Genomic DNA, 25,317 nt, shown 5'->3' with positions numbered 1-25,317 from the left:
AGGCAGTGCAACTGCTGAACAGGAAAAAAGCTCAGGCAGGAAAGGAGTCTTGCTAACACTATCCACTCCTTGCGTCATCCAGGGCAGGAAGCCCAGGAAGAGGAGAGCAGTGATTCCGAGGCAGATGACCCGTGCGTCAGCCACGATGTGAAACCACAAGAGAGTCAGAGCCAACCGAGCAGCACCAGCCACCGGCCGAGGTCGTCGTCCAACAGGGCAGCAGCAGCGTGGTCAGCAGACAGCGGCTCCGACGACTCCAGGCGTTGGTCGGACCAGCTCAGCCTGGATGAGAAGGATGGCTTCATCTTTGTGAATTATTCGGAGGGACAAGCGAAAGTGCATCCCCACGCTCAGGTTAACCACCCACACGCCAGCTACCCTGAAGCACGGCACTACAGCAAGCTGAAACCAGGTAAGCTGGGAACACTGCCTCTGGGACATAAATGTGCTGTCAGCACTGCGCCCTAAGGCTTCCCTCTCTGTCTGCTCAGGGCTGTGTTGTAGTTTAGAAAACAGATGTCTTTAAATGGTGTTCTTTCCCCAGTCAGTTGAGCTTCATGTGTGGCTGATAAATGGCAAAACAAGAGAAAAAATTGTCTGCAGAGGTTGTACATTGTTCAGACTTTTCCTAAGAAGCTCCAGTTCCCCATAGTTTGAAATCAGTGCCTGACTTCTAAGAAATGAAGCAATCCTACCTTAGTCCTGTTGTGCTTTGAAACAAGGTTCACCTATGTATTTTACATAGGTGCATTTACATAGGTCTAGCTGCAACTCTCAGCTAGACTTTGAGCAATCAAAAGTCTCTCTGCCTTGTATTCCATCCTCTCCTTTCTTATGTGCATTGGGGAGCAGTGATTATCAGTAAGTGAAGTGTGAGTTGTAGAGAGTTGTCTGCCTCTGGGGAGATGATGATGATTCTTCCTTTTTGTAAAATTATGTATGTGTGCACATGAGAAATAACAAAAACGAGAGCAAGTAAACTCACTTTTTCTCCTCCTTTCCAGGATACAGATGGGAGCGTCAGTTAGTGTTTAGGAGCAAGCTAACTATGCACACAGCATTTGATCGCAAAGACAACGCACATCCAGCAGAAATCACTGCGCTGGGCATCTCCAAGTGAGTACCTCAAAACTGGTTATAGAATCATAAAATGCTTGAGTTTGGAAGGGATCTCTAGAGATCATCTAGATCTGCACACGCACGGTCACCTAGAGCACATGGCACAGGACTGCGTCCAAGTGGGTTTGGAAGATCTCCAGAGAAGGAGACTCCACAACCTCTCTGGGCAGCCTGTTCCAGTGCTCTGTCACCCTCACTGTTAAAAAATTTTTTCCTTAAGTTCATGTGGAACTTTTGGTGCTTCAGTTTGTGGCCTCTAGTTCTAGTTGGTTGCCTGAAATATTTTCTCTGTGCCAATGGTGGATGCAATATGAATCAGCTGTCATCCTTTCTGCAATGCCCTTTTGTGCTGCTTCCATTTAGAACAACTTTGTTCAAGGGCAGAGATAATAAAATATTAAAATAATTAGATTCATTTCAGCTACCGTATGTTTCTCTGTCCTACCAGGCTAACTTAAATGTTAGCTACTGCCCCCAGAGTTTAACATTAGTAAAATCTGACACGTGAAATCTCTCATCGACCTTTGTGTGTCGCTGTGCCCAAATCGTTGCGGCAACGCTCCTGATTTTTGTGTTTCCTTGCAGGGATCACAGCAGGATTCTGGTTGGGGATGGCCGGGGCAGAGTGTTCAGCTGGTCGGTAAGCGACCAGCCGGGCCGCTCTGCAGCTGATCACTGGGTGAAGGACGAGGGGGGCGACAGCTGCTCGGGCTGCACCGTGCGCTTTTCCCTCACCGAGAGGCGGCACCACTGCAGGAACTGCGGACAGCTCTTCTGCCAGAAGTAAGTCACTCGCCAGTTTCCTCAGGGTTCTTCCATAAGGAATTTTTGGCTGGGTAAAGCTGTTGGATGTCACTGGGCTCTGCTAACAGGCTGAGGTTTTCCCACTTCTTTACCAAAGCAGAACTGGTAAAGAAAACATTGTCAAAACTTCTAGGGAAACACTAGAAGACAGAGGCCAGGCCCTTTATTAAAACAGTTAATGCAGCAGCTATCAGCAGAGAATTGAATCTGCTTGCATTGTGGAAACTCCCATTACCCATTTGAGGGAGCAAAGTCTCTATACAACTTTGAGGGAAAAAAAAGAAATTACTTGTTTTCCAGCAAATTGTTCGTCTTGTCTCTCCTTGAGCAGCACAGTCGTGATCCAAACTGCATGCATTGCTAAGGATGCTCGTTTTGGAGGCAGGACATACCACCTCAGACATGAAACTGTACGACACGCAGGATGAGCGTGAGCTCCCCTTAGTCAGGGGCTAACGTGGAGACTCAACTTGGGTCCGTTGGGCTGGGGACCTGTGCTGTGCTTGTCCATCAGGATAGGTTTGAGCAGATTTCTAGTGTTTAAGTCAACGTTGTGACACACATTTTGCCGCAGGACAAAATCCCAGCCAGGTCGGTAGAGGATCTACGCTCACAGAGTTGTTTTTCTTCGCAGGTGCAGTCGGTTTCAGTCGGAAATCAAGCGCCTGAAGATTTCATCACCAGTCAGGGTCTGTCAGAACTGCTACTACAACCTGCAGCATGAGCGGGGCTCGGAGGAAGGGCCCAGGAATTGATGGGGCGACGGCCCCCGGAGAGCGGAGCCCCACGGGGCCCTGTCCGGCCCCGCCGCCGCTCCGGGAAGGAGCCACCGGATCGTGCGGTGATCAGAAGGGATTCCAATATTGCCTGTTTACACTTAAGCTTATACTGCGTTTTAAGCACTGAAAGTAAAAGGGATCATGGAGTTGATTTGTGTTGATTGAAGGTATATGAGGCTAACAGAATATTTAAATGAAGAACAAGGCCCAGGAGGACACAAGTGATGACTACAGATACAATAAAACTGTCAACCTCTAAAGCTCTCTGTTGACGTGGCTGTCGAGAAGATCCTCACTTATCCTAACCACCGGTTCTTGTCTTGTTTTTGTAGAGCTAGTCCTCTTTATCGGGGGGAGGGGGGAAGGGGAAGGCTTTTTAGAAGATAGTTGTAAATCTGCCTTCTTCGCAAGCAACTGTGTATATTGTAAATAGGTATAATGGCCTTTTTATCTAATTATGAACTTAACTGCCTGTTACATGGGACTTCAGATTAACCACTATACTTTGTGTGTCATCTTTATCTCATCTATCAACTTAAATATGAATGTTTAAAAAACAAAATGAACTCGAAGGCATTATGTGTATTTTTGTTAAAAATCCAGTCTGTGCATGTTTGTTCTTTCAGTTGCCCACAGTATCTTAATTTAAATAAGGCTCTTCGTAGAATTACATGGATTTTTCCAAAGGAGAACTTTTTTTGAGAATAGGACTTGGAGTATTTTATTCTAACTGTAAGATAACCAGGAACTAAATTGTACACTTTTGTTGCATTTTATACCAAACTATTTACCACCTCAGTGTTGTTCATATTTAACGAGGCCTCTTTTATACATATGTCAGAGCTGCAGTTTTGTTAATTATGTAATGTTTGCTAGCAGCTGATTCATGCAGTGCAAGAACCAGCTTTTACTTTCTTTAGGCAATAGCAATTGGCTTGCAGATAGCTACAGAATTAATTTCCCAGGTGTAAAATTCCCTGCTGTTGTCCTGTAGCTTGCTTTCCAAAAAAAAATTACATGGAACAACATAACTGTTGCTGTGTAACTGGGTAGTATTAATAATGTCAGAAATGCTTCTAAAGCCTGCCTTCACGTACCTGGCATCGAGCTTCAGCTTCAGGACAGCAGCTGATTTCCCTTACAACATTTTTAAGTTTTAACGAATAAAATTTAATAGCACTTTTTTTTTTAACTACTCAGTCATTAATTTTGCACTATATGTGGGATGAAGTAGAGAGACACTGACATCCAGAGATGGGAACGCAGGCATCAGGCCTGTGGACTTTCTGAATGAGGTCTTGACAGTGTTTTGGTTTTTTTTTTTTCTTAATTGTGCATGTATATATTTTGTAAATGGGTGACAAACTGATATAGATTTAGGTATATTCACAAGGGATTCTTTTAAATAACAGTGAGGATATGACCCAAACCAGCAGAAGACAGGTCGTGGCTCGGCTTTGTTACACTGGCCTTGCTGTGAGTTTTGCCACCCCAAGCAATGAGATTCATCCCTCACTGGTACCATCGGAGCAGGGCCTGGTCCCGGGGCAGCGGGTATCCAAAACTGACCCTGTCCTTCAAACTGCACCCTCAAAAACTCTAGGCCCCCGTGCGATGCTGTGAGCTCCTTCCAGAGGGTCCTGGGCACATCTGTCTTCTCTTGATTTGAGGCTCGAGCAGTGAGTAATTTGTTAAACCTGACCACTTGCTATTTACCCTGATATCACATGTTTATGCACTGAAGGTTAAATATGTATTTTGATACATGTTGGTTTCTTACGTATGTGCTGGTCTGTAAAATTAGATGAATTCCTGTTTTGGTATGTGTACTAGGTCCCCAAATGAACAGAAAGGCTTCTTTAGAGCCCTTGCACACTGTGGAGTAAATGCAGGTTTATTTAGATTAGCGGGCCCAAATAGATCCCCTTTGAATCCAAAAAACAGCTGAAACTTCCCTGACTTCTGCAGCCGTGCAATTAAAACCCTTGTGACAACAGGGCTTCTGGCAGTGATGCTGGTGGAATCCAAGCACTAAGAACCAAAAGGTGGCATTTAGCACTGGCCCGCGGCCTTCAAGTTGGTGGCCACGTTTAACTCCACAGGCGCCTGGTCCCAGGGTTATTCCACACTTTTTCCATTGGGCGGCGGAGGAAGGAGCCACAGCCCTCGTCCTTTGCACGTTCGGTGGGGTAGAAGGGAGTTACTAATCAACACAAATCGGCATTTTGCGAGCGCTGACCGCAGCCCCCCGGCTTGATTTCTGTGCCGCGCCGCTCTGCAAACACCCTGGGTGCTTCCCGGAGGCGGAGGGGAAAGGGAACCCCCTGCCCCGCGTCTCCTCTGGCAGCTGGTGCTGTGGGCAACTGCTCTGTTCACTTGGGGGTGGTTTGGCTTTCGTTCTGTCCTTCCGTTTCTCCTCTTTGAAGCTTCTGATGCAAATACTTGCTTTGTTTTCCATGTAAAAAAAAAAAAAGAAAGAAAAAAATGTGTTGGGCAAAAAACTATACTCATGTACACTAACCTTAGTAGCTGTATTCTCTGCAAGTACCTCACATGTCTTCTCCTGCCTTGTTCTTTGTAGTGTATTTACTCACGTACTCTAACATTTGTATGTAGTGTGCAGCTGTAACGTTGTGCTTACGAGGGGGGGCTGGCTGCCCCAGCCCACAGGCATCCGCTCGATAGCAAAACACTTTAGATAAGTTATTTTGCACTTTCTTATGTATAAAACTGGTAGAAACTTCTATTTGCTTTGTATCATTTAAAGACTCCTTTTGTTTGGGTAAATGAACTGTGTATAAAATATTTATGCAGTTAAGACTGTTTTTAGAAAGTATTTTTAATTTCAGCAAGTTTGGTTACTTGTTGCATGACTATTAACACAGCTGACTTTTTGTGTCAGTGCAATGTATATTTTTTTTGTCCTGTTATTAACTTGTAAACCCTAGTTAAATGGCCATTTATTTGTACAGCATCAGGAGTAAATTGAAGATAACTGGCTAAGACTGGAGTGTGGAATTTTGTACTATATTGCAGAATCCAATATTTGTTTTTTGGTGGTTATGTAAAAGGCCTGAAGATTTACTATCTAGTGTGCAATCTGTGATATCTGAATGTTCATTGTATATTTGTCTCCAATGCAAAAAGGTAGAGTAACACAATTACAATACATGATTAAATGCAATAGTTCAGGTACTTAAGTATTTTTTTCATTTCAAATAAATACCTGCTATTTACCACCAAAAAGCTGTTTTGCATTTGTCGGGAGAATTTGAATGAGAAGCAATATTTGCAGTTAAATAAACATTTTTAAAATAGGAACGGTAACTAATGAGTAGCTTGTTTCTATTATCATGGCAAGGACTACACTTTTATCCCTTGTTAAAATTTTGTGTTCTGAGCATGAGCACAGTCATCCATAATGCTGCAGCATGAAACCTGCTTATAACTTTGTTTTGCTTTACACGGGTCATTGTAACACTTGAAGCCAACAGAATTTGTCACTATTGAGAAGAACAGGTTCTACCAATGTACAGAAAATAGACAGTAAAGAAAGATTTGTTGTGCTCCATAAGGGAAATGGAAGAGGAAGAAATACCAAAATCTCATTTAAATCACGTTCCCCAAGGACAGAGCGGCCTCTAAAGTAGAACCTGTCTTTATCAGGTGAGATGTAGCTTAAGGTCCAGAAATGTTGAAACACTTCATTCATTTGCTCTTATGCTCCTTTTTAAGCTGTTAATGCTAGAGAGTGTGATTTTCGTTTTGGTGGTTCCTAGCTGCCAGCACTGACGCCTGCTATCGCTTGGTCTCCCGTTGAAAACCAGGCTCAGTTAGAGCTCCTGTCTCTTGGCTGTTTGTAACATGAACATTGGCAGTCCCGGCGTTTGTCAGTAAGTGATTTCTTTAACTGAAACAAACAAACAAAAATTTCTACTGACGAACTTAACTCTAATTTGGTTTCACCCTGAATGGCACTGAGGAGACACCAGGTCAGGAGGCACTTTTTGCCCAGATCTTGCTGGGCACCTGCTTTGGCATTATTATTATCATTTAAATAAAAGTGTAAGCATTTATGGTCTAATTGCTAACTTCGTAGTTATGCTCACAGAGCAGACAAAAGTCTTCTGCTGCCCAGCGTGGTGAGTATATTTATGCCTTAGGAATGGTTGCTCTGGAGAAGTTGGAAGCATTAGGTATTTTCTCCTCTGCTCCCAAGATGTGGTTTCATCAGCTAATTTGGCTTTGACTCATTTAAAATTGATTTTAGAGAAGAGGAATCCATATTTGAAGAGGAATCCTGCTTGAGCAGAGAGGTTAGACTGGATGATCCCTAGAGGCCCCTTCCAGCCTCAGCCGTTCTGTGATTCTGTGATACTTGGTGGGTTATCAGAGAGGCAGAGAAGAAAAGGCCAGAGCAGGGGAAACGCTCCCAGGCGCTGGCTCATCTCCATCAGCTCACGCCGTGTCTCATTGCAGGCCCAGGACGCGCTCCGGAGATGCTCCGTTGCCTTCGGCCAGCGCAGACCCGGGCGGCTGCAGGCTGCACTAAAGCACCCTGCACACTTGCTCCCTGGGAAGGATCTTCGAGGAGCTTCCCGAACAGCCAGGTAACTTAGCTGGCAATCAGTTAAAATAGAGAATTAAAGCCCAGCTTGGACATAACCGTTGCAGTCAGAAGCCATGGCAGAGGGCAAAGCCTCCTCGGCCGCTTGTCCCCTGGCCAAGGTCTGTTCTTTGGGGCAGGGCAGGGAGCTGGTGGGGCAGCGTGAGCTGGGCCAGGAGATACTGCCCAGGCTTGTTTCTTTTCTCACACGCTGCTAAGGAGGGCCAGAGCCTTCAGTGAAGACCCGCGCGTCCCAGCCTCGCTGCTGGGAAGTCCCCAAGGGGTCACTTTTGCTGCAAGAAATCCGTAGGGATAGCTGTGTTTCTAACGTATGGGCCTCTACCCCACAGGAGGAAATGCTTCCTTAGTAGCTTTTTTTTTCCAGTATTAGCCAATACCTACTACTGTGGACATAAGAGGTGTAATCATCCTTTCTATATATTTTTGGGCGTTTTAAATTAAGATTGAGAACCCTCATGCCACTGATTTTGAGTTGCATGAACCTAAACACACTTTTCTCTTCCCTGTATTTGTGCTCAGTCCCTTCACCCCTCTCCTCACTTATCCCCAGGGTGAAGCATATTAGAAATCCCTCTGCTCCCAGGCCTTTACACTGCAGCTTGTAATGATGTTTATACCTTGCTTGTTGTTGGGCTACAGGAACTTGAGTTGCTGAGAAAACGTATTTCGTTAAGAACAAAACAGCAAGGCCCTTTTGCAGAATCTTTGTGTTATGCAACTATAGTAACTGGTATTTATTTATTCATAATATTCAAGGAGCAGTTCTCTTTCATCTTTTCTAACTGGAACTTGCTACATTTTCTGGAGTAGCTAATACTGTGCTTTTGAAATAAACTGAAAAAAGGGCAGATTTGGCGAAGATTCTCGAGCAGGAAACTGATGCTGCCCAGGGAGCAAGATTGGCAGAAGAAATCTGCTGGCAGAAATTGGCGTTGGGGCTGAATCGCAGGGAGTTTTTGAACATATTCCCAGGTCGCTTCTGGAGCGTGTGGTTGCTGCTCCTCCTTGGCCATCGTTCCCGGGGCCAGGCGAGCTCCTCGCCTGTGGCAGGCCCGGCTCGGCCCTCAGCCGGAGGCTCCCGGCCAGACCAGGCCGCGGGGCAGCCGCTGTCCCGCATGAGCCTGGGCCGCGTGGAGCGATGGAGAGGGAAGATCCACGCGCTTCCCCTCCACCTTCCTCTTCTCCACGGTGGGGACTATTGCGCTTTACACGCTCCGGGATGAGGATCCCAGGGACTCCCCTGTCCCAGCCAGCCCAAGGCGCAGCCTGGAGCCAGGCCTGGTGTATTAATACCACGAGAGGGGGCTCCAGGCTAGACAGAGAAATGCACCGCGCTGGCACCCGCCTTGTGGCACGCACCACCACGTGAGGCCAAGACAGCGGTAGCTTCAGTAAGTATCCACACGTTTTGTTTTCCTTGCTGTTTATTTATTTATTGCTGTTTGTTTATCTCTTGTTTCAGTTCCTGTCTGAAAGTTAATATCTATAAATCTTCCGGTTCTTTAATCTAGATAGCTTGAGAGCAGGAGAGGTAAAAGAAGCCTTCCTGTAAAATATGGCAAATATTTCAAATATGGCATGATGTTTAGAAAAACCCTGTGCTTCATTTAAGGGAGAATGCTGCTGTGCAGTCATTTGCTGCTACTGTTTTGCATTAGAAATGCTGTTAGTGGTTGTGCCTCAGCTTGTGACAGCAACTAGAGTAATCCAGAGATAAGCAGAGAAGAACTGAAAACGCTGAAGGTGTTCTAAGACCTGCAGTTTTGAACTCATTTCTCATGAGTTTATTCTTTGCTGCAGTAATAGAAGTTTCCATTAGGTGCCAGTGACAACAGCATCAGTTAGAATCACAGAATCATAGAATGCTTAGGGTTGGAAGGGACCTCTAGAGATCATCTAGTCCAACCCCCCTGCATACGCAGGGACACCTAGAGCACGTGGCACAGGACTGCATCCAAGCGGGTTTGGAAGATCTCCAGAGAAGGAGACTCCACAACCTCTCTGGGCAGCCTGTTCCAGTGCTCTGTCACCCTCACTGCTAAAAATTTTTTTCCTTAAGTTCCTGTGGAACTTTTGGTGCTTCAGTTTCCGGCCATTTCCTCTAGTCCTGTCAGTGGCCACCACTGAAAAGAGGCCAGCACCATCCTCCTCACTGCCTCCCTTGAGGTACTTACAGACACTGATCCCCTCTCAGCCTTCTCTTCTCCAGGCTGAACAGGCCCAGCTCCCTCAGTCTCTCCTCATAGGGCAGATGTTCCAGGCCCCTGATCATCCTTGTAGCCCTGCGCTGGACTCTCTCCAGCAGCTCCACATCCCTCTTGTACTGTGGAGCCCAGAACTGGACACAATACTCCAGATGCGGCCTCACCAGGGCTGAGTAGAGGGGCAGGATCCCCTCCCTCGATCTGCTGGAGACGCTCTTCTTAATGCACCCCAGGATCGCATTGGCCTTCTTGGCCACGAGGGCACACTGCTGCCTCATGGTCAACTTATCATCCACCATGACACCCAGGTCTTTCTCCGCAGAGCTGCTCTCCAGAAGGTCAGTCCCCAGCCTGTACTGGTGTCTGAGGTGAAGATTAAGATTGGGGTGAAGTTAAGATTTCTCTTTGCATAGGGTAGGTTTCACTAAATGCTGCTCTTCCTACTCTTCTACTGCTGCAAAGTGTTGCTGTGTTCATAAAATGTTTGCAGTAGGAATAGCTGAGGGAGTTGAAAATGGTTGTGAGCAGAGGGCAAGGAGGGGCAGTAATGAGCTGCTCTGGCAAAAAGGTCAGGTATCAACAGGGCTCAGCTTACGCTTAGCAGCCGAAGTAAAAGGCCTGGACTTCAAAAATGTCTGTTTGTTGGTGCCTTGCAGCAGGTCTGTAGCTGCCTGGTCCTGGGGAGGAGGTTTTATGGACTGAAAAACTGCAGCTTTCCATTCTGTGCAAAGGCCAGAGCCCAGTGTGCTGTTACTGAGCTTGAGGCCAGTTTGCTCCGACAATTTTTTTTTAAATTGCAGTTGTGTCAAACACTTCAGATGGGGTTTGGAGGCTGCTTTCTAGGCTCGGAGTGTTTGGTGCTTTGCCCCTCTGTAAAAAATGTGCATTTTAAAAGAGTGAAGAGCAGCAGAACAGGTGTCTAACTCACGACAGCGCGCAGTGAGTCACTGCTGCTCGCGGTGCTGTAGAGAGGAAGAGGAGGGAAACAACCTGGAATCGGGACTGAGCTGTCGGGAGCCAAATCCTGCCCTCGCTCCGGAGGGAGTTTCGTGACGCTGCGCTGAGCATCGGGCGCGTAGGGTTTGGGAGAGCTGAGCCCTGTCCTCCAACAGGGCCCCGTGGGGCACGAGCAGGATCCCCCGCAGCCCTGCGCGTGGCCCCTGCTGAGGCCCCTCTGCGGCGCTCTGCCGGATGCGGATGCACGTGGGAAGCTGTGAAGCCATTACTGCACGGGGAGCGGTTAGGAAAGAAGGGAAAGGGGAAAACCAGGCTGGCCAAGAGACAGAGGCCGCTAAAATCCAGCCAATTCGCTGCGCTCGGGCTTCGGCTGAGGGAGATGAGGTTGGGCAGGGAAAGCCCAGGGCACTGTTGGGCTGCTGCCACCCTCCTCCGCTTCCCCATTGGTATGAATTAACCAGCGGGTCAGAGGGACACTCATTAACCGGCAAATGTTCCGGTTAGAGCGTAACCCGGCAGCCCTTTCCCGACTACCGCGGCAAAAGCTGGTGGGTTTCTCTGCACAGCGAGCTCGAAAAAGGCGCCTACCTGAGCGCTGCCTTCTGCAGCCTCCTCTTCATGTTGCCTAGAGGAGGTTCTCATTGCTTGGTGTTGTAATAAACCAAATTGAACAAGAAGGCAAGTCCGACAGCACATGTGGCCCTGATGCCAAAGCCCATGTGGGCACAGAGAGCGGTAGGTTGCACTGGCTGCACTGGGTGAATCACTTTGTAAGATAAACCTTGGTTATCCAAAGCTTTTTAGGGCAGAGCCTGTGGCCTGCGGTCAACAGGGCACTTGGGACAGATCATGGGAAACAAAGTTCCGTTCTGGTGATTTGAGATTAGGTAGGAGAAGAAAAACAGGTCTGCAGTGACAGAAGTCTGGGAGCCAAATCTTTATTCAAAGATCTTTTAAGCGTTCTAGCACAGCCCCATCTGCTCAAATGTAGATTTCTAACTATAAAGACAAACAACAACAAAAAAAAGGCAAAATGGATACTTCTGTCAATTAAGTAGATTAATTATGAACACTGATTATACCAAACATAAACATGAAACCACAGAAATTCCACATAGTCCTAAGGCAAACTATGTAACGAATGTACACAATTGCACTTTAGTCTGTATAAAGTTATGATATGCAGAGCTTCCCGAGTACTTGATTTCCTGGGTAGAGAGGACACCCCACGGGGTATCTCCGCACCAAGAACAGCAGCTTCAGAACCGTCAGAGTTGCAATAAGATACATTCAGCTTGTTCGGGAAGTGGCCAAAGGACCTAAGAGTCCTCAAATGATTTTGATTTAACACGAGTTAATAGTAAACCAGTTTCACTGGTGCCTGCTGTTTCCTGCTTCTCCCTCAGCTAGAAAGCCCAAGGCCTTGGACCACAGCACATCTGCTTGCTGAGACAGAACGGGTGACCTGACGCCTGTGCATGTCCTACGGTGAGTCTTGCTTCCACCAAGCAAGAAATATTGCTGCTTTCCTTCCATGCCCCTGTTCCCAACCACTGCTCCATGATTATTCACAGAGACTGAGATTTTCAGACCAAAAGAAACCGACTGTAAGTGGATGCTATATAAAACAACCTACCCCTCAGTTCCCTTTGAGTGCTGTGCCCAGTGCTCGTCCATCTACCTGGCAGACACCTCTCCCAGCTCAAGGCTGCAAAGTTTCTACCACGTTCCCTCTGTAATGCACAGAACCCTATTTGCCAAGTGCAGAAGGCAAGCTGTAACTCCCTTTACAGTCCCAGCATCTCTCCTAGTGAATCCTCCAGAAGTAGGAGGCCGTAGAGGTGCCTTCCATATCACAGGAAAAGTGAGTAACTAGCTGGACAAGATTCTTTGCCTTTCCTGGCCCCAGGCCAGACTCTTGCAGTGCCTGTACCTAGAATTTTCTCTCCTGAGCGCTCTCCACTGTGCCAGGGTGACTGTTCAGGAAGGAAAATACTTCTTGCCAGATTAGATGGAGTTCAGAACCTAGCCCTAAAAAGGTAGGAAAAATCAAACATTTGTTCCTGTTGGCTCAGCAGGTCACCCTTAATGTTCAGGTTGGTCTGTAACAAAAATTACATATTAATTTTGTTGTTGCATGTGAAAGAGCTAGAAAGTGAATTCTACTTAATTTGATTCAAAATTGAAGACATATATAGTGATCTTGTAATAATAAAACTGCTCTGGTGGGAAACCGTCATTAGAAAGGCAAGTTTCTTTTGTTTCTCAATTTAAAAGGATCTATTAAACAAGACTCAGCCTCTAAAATGAAAATCAAAAAAAAACAGTAGTTTGTTCCAATGGCTTCATCACCAAAGAAAACAAAGTTTTCTCCTGACTCCTTGGAGAAGAATGAGGTTTGTTGCAGTTTTCATTAAATCCTAGGGGAGTTCACATTGGCCCTTGCTGATAAAGCAGAACTGTGGTTCAGAAGAACAGCCCTAGTGATGAAGGTCTGTGCAAACAGTTTTACAACATATTTTGCAGTGTTATTCATTACCTTGGCATTCGTTAGCTTGGCAAGTATCTAGCACTGCTCAAATGTGCGTACTTAAAAAGCAGCGCATGTTTATGAGAAACATCCCCAGCGCCCGTGGTACCTTCTGTCTTGATAGATGGCTCGCTGGCTGAGCAAAAAATGAGCAGCATTTGGAAGGAAACAGCAGCAATGGAGCTCGTCCAAATCCTGACACCGCTCACGCCTGGCTGACATCTGATAGCAAATCCACCCCCACAGCAAACCCCGCTGCAGAGCTTGCCTGCAGCTCCTCACTGTGCTCAGAGTGAGACTGGTGCTTGCTGTAGTTAACCCTTTCCTGGCAACTCTTGGGTTTGACTTTTTCTGCAGGAGAAACTCCCAGCTGTTGACACCGCAGCACAGGCCGGCCCTAGCCACGTGCCCAGGGCAGCTCTCTGAACCCCTGCTAAGGGCTGTCTCTCCTCGAGCGCTCACGAGAACTTGTGTTTTGCCACTTCTGCTACAGATGGGTTGTAGGAATCGTCAGCCATTTGCTGCAGGCTGAGAACCTGCTCTGCCTGGTGACTGGGAGTGCCCTTTCGCCTCAGTGCAGCAAGGCCAAACTGAGGATCACAACAACCATTTTGGCTTTGGGTGATGACTGAACCCAAACCCAGAAAACCTGGGGAGAGAGAAGGCATTGCAACTGTAAACCAGCAATACACTCAATACAGAGGCCTGGATAATAGCATCAAGTACAACAGAGATTTACAAATACTGTTTCACAAACTCTTCATACATATAAACCAAATATACACATTATATACACCATATAATACACCAAGTGATGGGACAAAACCAGCATATTCTGTGTTCACCAAGTACTCACTGCTGTCAGTACGACTGTGCTCTGGGGGGTGCTCCCAAGCCTTCACATGGAGGCAAAGAAAACATGTGGAATGATTGCATAAGGTGTAACCCTGAGCCTGGAGAGGGCTAAAGAAACAAAGATACATCCTTCATGTTGGAAAACAAGAATCAGATGAGGCATCACAGAAATATTTTTCTCTTACTTAAAGGTGACTTTATATGAGGCAATTTCACTTACTTTTTGGGTTGTTTTTACAATTCTTTTGTTGGAAACAGCCACAGAATGAAAATGACTGTTGCAAAGAAGAGAAAAGCCCTGTTTTTCTCTATCCATGTCTCCTTACAGTAGGGTAACTCAGAGACCAAGGGAGCTGCACCCCGATTTGAAGCGCAGGAAGAACCAGGTCGGCTGGCGCAGATCTGCGGCCGCTGCCAGCGCACGGCCTGTGCTCCCTTGGACAGCAGCAGCATGAGGGGCTCTGGACCCTTGCGCCTCCGTGGGCCCAGACCCCCTCCAAAAAGGGAAGAGGAAATGGATGTTCTCTCCGTGAGCACAAGACTACTTTTGCTAGCCAAGGATCTGTCATCTACTATGTGGCACCACCCAAAGCTCACAAAAATTGTGCTAACAAAATTCTCCCCTTTCCCTAGCTTGTTTGTTTTGTGCATTTTACAGCTCCCTGTACACCGTGAGGATACACAGGACATCACAACGAACTAAAAATCTTCAATGGAGGGCAGGAAAATCCTCATATATTTATGAAGAAATGAACTTTCCTGTCTTACACATCCAAAGAATTATGATTAGAAAATTCCCTCAAATTAGCTTAAAAAAAGAAGAAGAAGAAAAAAAAAAGAAGAAGAAGAAACAAAAGATAGAGTCTCTGGATTTCAAAAATGCGTACCTTTTTCCCTCCTATGTGCTTATGTCAAGCACTGGCACACCAAAGAGAACAGAGAAAGGGGGCTGCTCCGTGGTCCACAGAAACCGCACAGGCTTCAGATCCAATGGAGATGTTCCCTTCCCACAGTGCGCTCCATGCCCTTGGAGCCAGAGGATCACAATTCCCCGTGGCGAGAGCAAAAGCCCTGCAAAGCAGCACTGTCTTAGGAAAAATGTCAGGTACACCCAGTGCCCTTGGCATCAGGATTGAGGTGCCAGCTGATTACGTCCTGAAACTTCCCCCTTACTTTTCACCTGCTTCTCCTGAAGCACAGAGTTCTGGGTGGCTGCACAGCAGAGGACACAACTTATCTGCCTTCTGTCTTGCTACGAAAACTGTGCGTTTGTTCCCCTGTGTATTGGTGGATGGCTCAGAGTCTTAGACTTTCACAGCTGCTAAATAACTAAGGTAATAACTAGGTAAGATGCGTTGGCATGAAACTACTGTGCACAACCTCCAACCTAGCATGAGAGCCTAGAACCTTGTCTACATGAACAAGGTGGTATGAAGAGTTACTGGGACCAGAAATATGAAGACCTAGCTGCCTCAGTGCTGATTCGAATAAATAAATGGTAAAACACGATCAGCCATAAGCAACAACAAGGCGCTGCCCACCAAGGGAGCAGTGGCATCTTCTGTAACACTGCGAAGACAAGACAGCGAGTCAACCTATGAACAGACGGATTTGTTCTGCTGTGGTACTCTGTGTCCAGATTATTGCAGGAAAAGACAGTTGTGCCATCATGCCCATCTCCCGCTGGAGGCGAAGCTGCGGCTGAAGGAGAAGTTGATGTCGCCGTTTTTGTATTTACCCCATGCTCCAAACGGCACTATGACAATGGTGCTGTTGTCCTCGGTGCCATACTGTATTGCCTGAGGGGAGAAACAAACAATCAGCATCGTAACCCTGTGGTTTCGGTGAAAGGGAAACAAGGACCAGACTCCACATGGGACAGCAGGTCACAAGGACCTACACTTCCTTGAGTCCTATCAGCTCTGGCACTGCGGGTTCCTGCATGCCACTGAGCTTTCTATATGACATGTCACTGTGAGAAATTGTAATAAGTATTTCCCACTGCCATCTATGCTGATGACTGGAATAAACTGCAGTTACAGTCCCTGTGCAGTTCAGTGGATCATAACCTAACTACATAAACTGAAATGACGTCCTAGCAAGGATGTGGCAAGGTCCAGGGAAAGAAAAGGACAGACAGCTGGAGCAGTGACCATCTCAGCTAGCACAGTTAAATCACAAGTCTAGGCTGCCTTTACCTGCTCAGTTACCACATGGGCTGCTTCAGCTGGGTCATGGCACTGGTTAATGAAGTCGCAGATCTCCTGGCTGTTCACTATGAAGTTAATGCCGTCCGTAGTAAGGACCAGGAAGCTGTCGTCCGCATGGTGCAGCTGCAACAAAGGCATACAGGGTGGGTGAAAATTAACAGAGCACTGCAAGGTAAACTGGAAAATGGCTTTGGTTTTTTTTTTTTTTTTTTTCCCTCTGTTGCAGAGCACTTTGAGGTTGCTGCATGTTCCCCTGCTTTGTGCATAAGGTCTTACAGGGACCCTCCCACACCTGGTAGCCTAAGGCAGCCCTTCAAACTCTTCAGCATGTGCATCAGAAACAGACTGTGTTCCTCCTACTGGAGGAAAACATTTGAAAAGGCTTTTGGTTCTAGAAAATAACCCTCCAAATATTCTGAGGCCAAAAGCCCAGATGCATATACTGCCAAATAAGTGACAGGCTTCCTTAAAAGGAGGATTTCATGGCAGACATGGTCATCTCACTAAACTCTGGTCTAGCCGTCAGGTTTTGTTTACTTCCTTCCTTCCTTCCTTCCCTCATGTCTGATACTATGGTAAGTTGGATTTAAAAGTTAATTTGGCCGAACTTATCAATCAGGAATGTTTATTTATTCCTTCTGTCCTATTAGGGTAAATCTGGAAGACTTTCAAATTAGTTTCTGGTTACTTTGCCATAATTGAAAATCGAAGCATGGCCATTGGGTTCCAACTGGGCACATGCTGTGTGGACACTTCCTGCATCAGATACCTGTGTGGCCCCTTAATCCAAGCGTTGCTGTTCCTGTTAACCAGGCCTTCTTTTACCTGAACCCGTTTTGTTTCTGGCTGGGCTATCACTCCACTGTTTTTAAGATCCAAATCTCCTATGCTCCGTGTCATTGCTAGTCTACCATTCACATGTGGTTGTCCCAAGCTGTTCCAGGCAACGTAGCCACCGCACTTCCTAATCCTGTTCAGGGGAAAGAGAGAAAGGAAATCTGAATTAGTGATTCTGATTATCATCCCTAGCTGCAATTTCTATCACTGTCTGCAGAGGTAGAATAGGGTATGGAAGACCTAAACTGGGAAACTGAGAGTTGGCTTTTGCTATCTGAAGTGCTCCAAGGAAGGGATGTGGTTTTGCAGGCTAAGCCCCAACCTGGCAACCATAGTACATGGCTTCAAATCTTAACTCAAATTTGGCAGTTTTGAACAAGTCCTTGAGCCTAGTCCTGCACAGATTTTACTACCATAACAGTTTATGCTCGTGTATTTTTCCCCAGGTCCTCAATCCTCTAAACTGACATAAACAAGCTAAGTGGAGTTGTGCCACCTTTTGGTAGATGTCAATCCCAGGCATTTTGTTCAACTATGATTTGTTTTTTTTTTTTCCAGGCCCAACCCAGCTGCAGAACAGGAACAAAAGCACAGCCTGACCAAGGCCAGTCCCAAGGAAGCCAGAAAATCAGCTGACAGGTACCTTTCTTTCTCCTCCTTCCTTTCTGGAGTATGGTCAATGGTGAGTTTCACGGCTTTCCCCTTTCGACACAGCAGTGCACGGCTGTCTCCCACACTTGCCACAACCAGCTCAATCCCATCCCGGAGCAGAGCCACTGTTGCAGTGGTGCCAGCATTCATCACAGTTGCTATAAACATCACACCAAAAAAAGGGGGGTTTAAAACTGCCCAAAAGCATAGCACCATGTGTAACAGAGCAATAGTATCAACTGAGAAAACAAAGACAACCTGTGCTCTGTGTTATCAGTAAGTAATGCTTTAAAGTTTAAACTAAAGTTATATTCAGAAAGTACAGCAAACAAACATGCATGTAGGGCTAGGGAGAAGAGGAGGAGTGGAAAGGGTGAGTATTTCTGTGCAACAACATGGCTCCATGCAAAAGGGCGAGAGAATAAAAGTACTATCAGGTCAGGTAGTTTCTCTTCAGGTTGTAGCAAACATATTTCCTGTTCCAATAGTGCATCTGAAGGTACTTGGATTTCATTCTCATGCCTGGGCGCAGTGAACTGCAGGTGTTGCCCACCATAAAGCTGACAAATCTTCCCTTCTGTTTGGAGGTGAAGTAGGCAATTCACTAACCCGAAATGTAGCTGCATATAGTTCCTCTAGATGAGAAACTTCCCTGCCCCAGTCTCTGGGATACTCCAGTTGCTCTCCCAGCTGTTACAGTCTCCCTTTGGAGAGTTTCCGACAGACTTGCCAAAAGGCAGAGGGTTCAGCCAGCAGACACAGGTCTTTTTCAGAAGGGGCCTCTGCTCTTTTCAAACCCTGTCAATCTGCTGAAGGTCCCAGTCTGGAGGTGAACCTGGATCCTGATTGGCCTTGCACCTGCAAACTGAGCCACTCAGCTGGCCCTGGTCCTCTGGGCAATCCGCCACAGGCACTGGTAGGATCGCTCGAAAGGGATATAAATTCACTGTCTAAAGGGCAAGACAGTCTCTCAGCTGCTGCCCTCTCCTCTTGCCAGGCAGAGAAGTAATCTGAGCTGCCTGACTGCGTTTAGGGTCCTGACTGGATTACATCAAATCTAAGGCCTTCTGGTTTCAATTTCATCATCTCGCTGGAAAGATCCTCCCTCCGCCACTTCCCTAGAGCTCAGCTACAACTACGTGCACTGTCTCCTCTGACCCTTCAGCTCTGAGCCAGGGAGGGGACAGCTCTCAGGACGTCCCCCTGCACGTTTGCGGAGGCTTGGTGAGCTTGGGGTCTCGGTGTCCACCCCGCAATCCTGTGAGCACTCAGCACCCCTGGAAAACTGGGCTGGTAGGAAATTCAAGATGCACAAAGCCCTGAGAGATGCATTGAGCCTTGTTGTAATGTGAAAGCAGTGAGCTGATGAAACAAAACAAACAAACAAAATCGTCACAACATAGTCTAAACTAAGCTTGTGTAATTCTTTTAAACAGGTATTATTACTGCTATGAAGACTTGGTTTATCTGTACACTTAACCAAAATGCTGATCGTGAGCATCAGCCATATCCACGCCCAATCTTGGACTACGATATGGCTGCTATGAAGACTACAGCGTACAACACCACGTATTCAGGTAAGTGCTAATATCCTATTTGTAATCTGAAGCAAGGACTTCAGATTACTCTGGAGCAAGCTCACTTGGAGGTGTGTTACAAAAATAAGACACAAGTAGCACTATGATTAGAAATTTTAGTAGAGCCAGTAAAATACCTGTTTTTGCTAAATAATTAAAATAAGTTAAATGAAAATCCCATATAAAACTACTTTTTATTTCACAGAAAATACATTTGATTTAGAAATTAAAATGAATAAGGAACTGCCACTAGTGCCCCATATCATTCCTAGTTTTTGGAACAATGCTGACAAATAAATGCTATCCTTGTAAAAGACAAGATTGGTAGGGTTTAAATCATGAATGACCTTAAACATTTGGTGATTCGGGTGAATATACATCCTTAAAGAAAAAATTTACAAAACCAAAAGAGCTGCTATCTCCATGTCAAGGAATGTTATCAAAGAACCAGTCACAGATACTGTGCAGACAATTTATGGTAACTTATGCTTTACAAATGTTTATTAGTTAAATGCTATTGCTTGGAACAATGAATTCCACTCATGTTCTCTTCCCTGGATCTAGTTTATGATCTGGGTAAAGGAGCAATATGGATTTAGCTAGCCTAGAGGAATTACCTCATTTTTAGCACAGTTCCAAAACACAGGAATGGTGATGGGATGCAAGGTCTAATGTTTTACTGCTACTGCTTCTAGATTATTTAATAATAAGTTGCATCGGCACATACATTGTTTTAACAACTGAAGAGTTTATTCTCTCTTACTGACAATATCACTATATAACTAAGATCTTTCAATAGGTTCTTAACACTCACTGGACAACTTTTACTGCAAGTCATCTCAACTAATGTGACAAAGAGGATGTGGGAACCTTCCAGTAGTCCAGGCTAGGAACCGCTGGACTCCTTCACCTGGGACAAAATTAAGCAGATCTCTCTTTCCACTGAAGCCCAGCATATAGTGTCCAGGGCCTCCAGTTCTAGAGCTGCTGACCAGGTACAGTGTCTGCCACAAATAACATGTACACAGAGGCAAATAGGAAATTCACCCAGGGACTTCGTTCAAACAAAGTAAACCTGCAACACTGGAGGTGAAAGAACAAGGGCTGCAAAACTGTAGGATTTGCTTTGGGTTTGCCTGCACTTTCTTTTGCAGGTGATGGAGGAAGTCCTTGTGAATTGTGTAGTGTTCAGTTTGGCCACACTTGAATATGGTCCAATCTGTTTCTCAAGCTGATTTATGTATGAATCAAAAATTGGAGGTGGCAGGGAAGGGCACTTCAGACAAGTGCCAACTTGAGGCCATTTTAAATGTGCTGAATAGAAACATATGGCTTCACCTGAGCCATGGGAAAACATGCAAAATAAACACTCCCATAATACTGTAATGAGCATCTTTAACTTGATTAGATAGTAACCAAGACCTGTGGATAAAAGGCTGTCTTTTTAGTGATGGCTTAGTGTAATATTTAAGTATAATTTCTGCAGCTCTCTCTTCCTCAGTGTTGCAGGTTAACATATTCAAAGAATAATCACATTTTTGAATGGTAACTTTAAAACTTTTTCATTCAGTTATTTTCAAAAGACTATTGCTATTTGCTCAGCACCATAAGATTCGACAAATATCTTTTCTGCATACACAGAAGCACTACAGTTAACACTTGGCTGTATTTTAATAAGGTGGCTATTCCAGAAGTGAGTGGCTGGTGCAATTAGAATTGAACACACTGAAGATGGAGGTTGATGGATAGGTGCTGTGCCGCGAATACGAGGTTGTGCCTGCAAGGAATAGCAGCAGGAGGACACACTAGGGCATGACAGCTGCTCTTCCTTTGAGAAATGCTGTATTTAGAAAACTAGCCTGTCTAATGTGCTCTCTTTCCCCGTGCGATGCTGTAATTTCCGCAAGCTTCCCTTGTTTATTTCTATTCCTCTTCACCCCTTACATATACATGGTTAGTGCTATTCAGAAATACCAGAAAGTTTTGTCCATCTGTGGTAATGGTTGTCTCGTGGGTAATGATGTGTCTGTCTGACATGAGCATCCTCTAGTGTATCCATACTTAACTTTAACAGTGATTTAAAAGTGACTCAATGTATTTAAATGTGTGAAGGTGAATGAAAATGCATTTCTGAAGAGATGGCAGACATCATGCTTCAAGGCTCAGGCAGATATCTGACCTGTTAACAACTAGAAAGGATATATGTGGAAGACACATTATCCCAGATCTGCTTACAGCATGTTTCTTGTGCTTCTGCGTGAAGCATCCTGTACAGACCACTATCAGAGGGGATACTGGAATGGACCGCAGGCCAGGACAGCAGTCCAGCAGCACTAGTCATCCTGCACACAAGACACAAGGAGTGGTATTGCGACATACATCTTTAATTTTTACTGGAACCTCAAAGAAAGTATTGCATTGGGTATTTTTCAAGTATAGTGTCAAATATTCTGGCACAAGGAAGTGACCTTCAGAAGGCATCAACCTCAAAGAAAGGGTCAGATGCTTTAAGAATGTACACCTCTTAGCCTGTTACATTGTGCTACATTGTAATACTGTTTAGGGAAAAAAAAAGCTTATCATAAGCATAATGTCCAAAATACCTGCAATTTTGGCTACTAGAACTTGTTGCGGGAGTCATGCTCCTTCATACACTTTCAAACACTTTCCAAGTTGGGCACATGTTTAAAAAGTGCAGATCTGGAGTTCCAGACACAGTAAAAGGAGTGGACGCTGGCAGAATGAGCTACCAGAACAACACTAAACTATAATTTTCCACTTTGTCACCTAGAGAAGTGTTTTAAAAGGCAGTCAGTCCTGGGATTCATCCAGTGCGCTCTGGACACCCAGAGTTCCACCATCACCACCACCATTTTCAAGAAGCTTGAGCAACGCTCTTCAGTCACATCTAGAATAGCCACAATTAATCAGAAGGTTTGCTGCCAAATCTCTTTGGAATTAGGCTTCTAACCAGGACACAAATAAAGCTACTGACTTTTATGCAACTTTCAAATCGGCAACAACAAAAATACCCACACTAGTCAACAAAGAATTGAAAATTTTCAACAGCAGATATGTGAGTTCACTTTGTTCATACATCTCTATTCATTTTTACGTCTTACTACTCCACTCTTTTCCCCTATAGCTTGGTTTTCAGCTGGGCACATTCTCATTGACAGGTTCCTGGGAGAGCTTGTCTAAAATCTACCTAAAGAAGCACTGGGTGCTTTACAAAATGGGACCTTGAGGCTGTAAGCAGTGCCTTGCACCAATATTTTGTTTGACCTCAAGGCTTTTTAATGAAGGGAGTTTGTCCAGGATCTTGTAACTGTGCTGTTTAGCTGCTGTTTGGGTAAATTTGTTGGCATTTTCATGAAGTAGCTCAGTTATCATCCAGTTAAATAGTACGATAATACTCTATAAGCAGTTCCAAATACTCAGCTTGCTGCAGAACTTGTCTGTGGAATACTCTTGTTATCTAGTTCTTCTACAAAACGCTGTATCAGAAACCATTTTCAGAATAATTGAATAACGTACCAAGTAGGATTTCCAGTTCTGCTTAAGGCACTTTGTTAAGAAACAAAGGCCACTTAGATGAGCAAAAGCAAGAGCTATCTTGTTAACAAAGTTTAAAGATTTAATTCTGCTTTTTTTTTTCTTTTTTTTTTTTCTTTTTTTGAGATGTATTTCAGGATTTATGACTTTTTTTCCAGTACCTCAGCTTGCACCAGGTAAGAGAAAGGATTTACATTGCTCACCATGCTGCAGCAGCCAGACTCCCTGTCCTGCCAGGAAACGTTTCCTAGGAGTCTAACCAGGTTTGTATGGCTGGTTATTAAGCACAGGAAACAGTTCTAGTAATTTATTGCTTTCATTCAGAAGGAAAGTAACCCAGGAACACAGTATAATTTCAGTCACAAGAGGACTTGTTTGGTTTCACTTCTTTCTTGGAAGGAAGACTCTTAAAAAGTCTGCTCTTCTAAAACAACCTCAACTGTGTTGTAAACACCTGCACCGACACTGGGGCAGTTTAAGACGGGTGCAGCTGACTCTTGAAATAGTGTCTTAATGCTGAGGAAACTCCAGTGACAGAGAATCATGACTTTAACCTCTGTCACCTCCCCCTTTCCCAAGTTGCTCGTTCTAAACCCTGGCTTCTGTAACTACACTTCAGCTCTGTTTAGTCTCTAGACATATATGCAAGACCCTGATTCACAGCCAAGAGTGAAGAGGCTAAAAGGGCTCGTGCCAGCCCTGCCCCAGCCAACCTCATTCTCCAGCTGCCTTTCTCCTTCGCTTTCAGACCTATTCTTGTCATTCTGTTTGTGCAGAGCAACATCTATTGTATCAATTTTGGCCTGCGTACCTCCTCAGTCGCAGCTGCTGAGTCAGAAAGGGGAACTGTAGACACCCTTCCTTATACACACAAAAATAACAACTTTATGCTAAGCTTTAGATTAATAACTCCCCAGTAAATTGCATTTAGACTTTTCATAGCGTTCTCATTTTAAAAAGTTCAACATGATTGTTTCATCTGCAGTAAGTGATTAGAGCAAAAATCTATGTAAAGTAAGATTTCTTTTAAGCGTTTTTCAAGAAGTCTTAATACAAAACAACTGAGCAAATAAGAAAAAACATTTTCTCATGCCAAGAGCAGAATATTTGTTACTTACCATCAACAGACAGATGAGCATGGTTTTCATATGCCTTGTTTATTTCTAGAAAAGCTTTGTTCAAAACATTTTCCAAGTTTTTATCCTGAGTAAGAAATTCTCTGGAAACAAAATTAAAAATATATATATAATAATAATTTCTTTCCTCAAAAGAATTATTTCCTCTCTGCATGCATTCAGTCACAGTTGATTATAGTAAAGTAATATGATGTAATTACTGATCTGCACTGTAAGCAAACGTTAGGGTTTTGCAAATAAATATGACAGCTTATCATCTTGCTTCTGATCTGCAAAGCTAAAAGCACATGTTTTCTTGCCCTTGTGTGTGCGTGCAAGAACCGTGCAGGATGACAGGTTTGTACCATGTCCCGCACAACAGAGACTGTTCCAGTCCCGTGTTCCTGCTGTCCCATTGGACTAGATGACAGTGACAACGAGGGGCAATCTGTGACCCTCAGGTTCCTTTTCAGTTCTAAGGAAGGAGGCTCTGCTGGAATTCAAATGCCATGCATTTGTATGGCGCACACTTACTTAATGTATTTTTCCATATACTTATCACAGAAGTCAGCTGCTGCTGCCCCACCATGTCCGTCATACACTGCAAAGTAGAGGATGTCGTCTGTCAGCTGAGCGTATTCAAACCGGTCTTCGTTTTCCTTCCGCTTCCCGATATGGCTAGCGGAGCCCACATTGGTCAGACTGACATTTGGGATCGGCTTCCCATACTTAATGCTCGGCGGGAGGAGAATGGGTTCGTCAATGCGGTTGTCCCAGATGCCGAAGGTGTCCCATGTGGCGGGGCGCCCGCTGCCATCGGCATCGAAGCGGGAAGCCCGGCGCTCAGAGACGGAGCTGTAGCCCACGGCTGTCGGGCGCTTCTCGTCTTGCAAGAGGCGGGATGTCAGCAGGGCTCTCCTCCTTGCTTGATACCCTCCGTTTCTAACCAAATTAATTAAAGCAGCTGTTGACATCACTTGTCTTCCCAGAGATTTGTAGGAATAAAAGAGTAGGAGTACAAGATACGCAGCTGCTGGAATGTCTTCAAGAACAATGAGAGAACTGATCAGGAAACAAGAGGCACAGGAAGGGGAATTTTAGGTTACATCATTCAGGAAACATTTTCATGGCCAGAGCCCGCTGCTCATACATAGCACAGCACTGCCTCCCAAAAGCTATCTGCATGACTCACCACAGAACAATCCTGCATGGAGCAGCCCCCAGTTGGAAGTTCAGATGGGCAGTACTGCAGATAAATCAAGGTAAGGCATTTCTGCTGACCACCCGCACAACAATACCCTGATTTTGCAGAGGTTGGAATGGAGCAAACCTTAGCAGTAAGGAATTTGCGCCATGTCAGCTTAAATGTCAAAACTCTACCAGGTGGTGTGGTGAGGATTAGAATATAATGCATGTTTTTCAGCATACAATTGCTAAGTATCTGCACTCTGGCTCCCAGGAGGGAAAAATATATTTGCCTAGATTTGCCTAGATTTT

The 25,317-nt window shown here is 45.2% G+C and overlaps 2 protein-coding genes across 4 annotated transcripts in view; one reads left to right on the top strand and one right to left on the bottom strand.

The window, feature by feature from the left end:
* Nucleotides 1-2,717, top strand: part of WDFY3 (WD repeat and FYVE domain containing 3) — an 86,017-nt gene extending 83,300 nt beyond the window's left edge. For all 3 annotated transcript variants that reach the window (XM_088521965.1, XM_088521964.1, XM_088521963.1), the window contains 4 exons: nucleotides 83-412; nucleotides 1,005-1,116; nucleotides 1,705-1,902; nucleotides 2,558-2,717. In XM_088521965.1, coding sequence (XP_088378091.1) covers nucleotides 83-412; nucleotides 1,005-1,116; nucleotides 1,705-1,902; nucleotides 2,558-2,678 — 761 coding nt within the window. In that variant the 3' untranslated portion in view covers nucleotides 2,679-2,717. The remainder of the gene's footprint in view (nucleotides 1-82; nucleotides 413-1,004; nucleotides 1,117-1,704; nucleotides 1,903-2,557) is intronic.
* A 12,740-nt stretch (nucleotides 2,718-15,457) lies between these two features.
* On the bottom strand, nucleotides 15,458-24,931 carry PPM1K (protein phosphatase, Mg2+/Mn2+ dependent 1K). The gene is made up of 6 exons (XM_010220028.2): nucleotides 24,355-24,931; nucleotides 23,824-23,924; nucleotides 17,566-17,731; nucleotides 16,911-17,055; nucleotides 16,074-16,208; nucleotides 15,458-15,674 (listed from the first exon to the last, which is right to left on the bottom strand). Exons 1-6 carry the CDS (start codon nucleotides 24,792-24,794, stop codon nucleotides 15,543-15,545), a joined length of 1,119 nt encoding a protein of 372 aa, XP_010218330.1. The 5' UTR covers nucleotides 24,795-24,931; the 3' UTR covers nucleotides 15,458-15,542.
* Between the last annotated feature and the right edge of the window lie 386 nt (nucleotides 24,932-25,317).

Source organism: Tinamus guttatus, unplaced genomic scaffold, assembly GCF_059628265.1.
Source record: "Tinamus guttatus ecotype Peru unplaced genomic scaffold, ASM5962826v1 Tinamus_guttatus_pri_ptg000140l, whole genome shotgun sequence".
NCBI lineage: Eukaryota > Metazoa > Chordata > Aves > Tinamiformes > Tinamidae > Tinamus > Tinamus guttatus.
Note: the sequence above shows the minus strand (reverse complement) of the source record. Positions and strands in the feature narration are given on the sequence as shown.

Coding starts and splice junctions, on each gene's coding strand:
- PPM1K (XM_010220028.2), bottom strand. CDS start 24,794: ATGTCAACAGCTGCTTTAATTAATTTGGTTAGAAACGGAGGGTATCAA. Junction 17,732..23,823: donor TGCTCATCTGTCTGTTGATG/GTAAGTAACAAA, acceptor TGATGTTTATAG/CAACTGTGATGAATGCTGGC. Junction 15,675..16,073: donor CCCATGTGGTAACTGAGCAG/GTAAAGGCAGCC, acceptor TTCTCCCCTCAG/GCAATACAGTATGGCACCGA.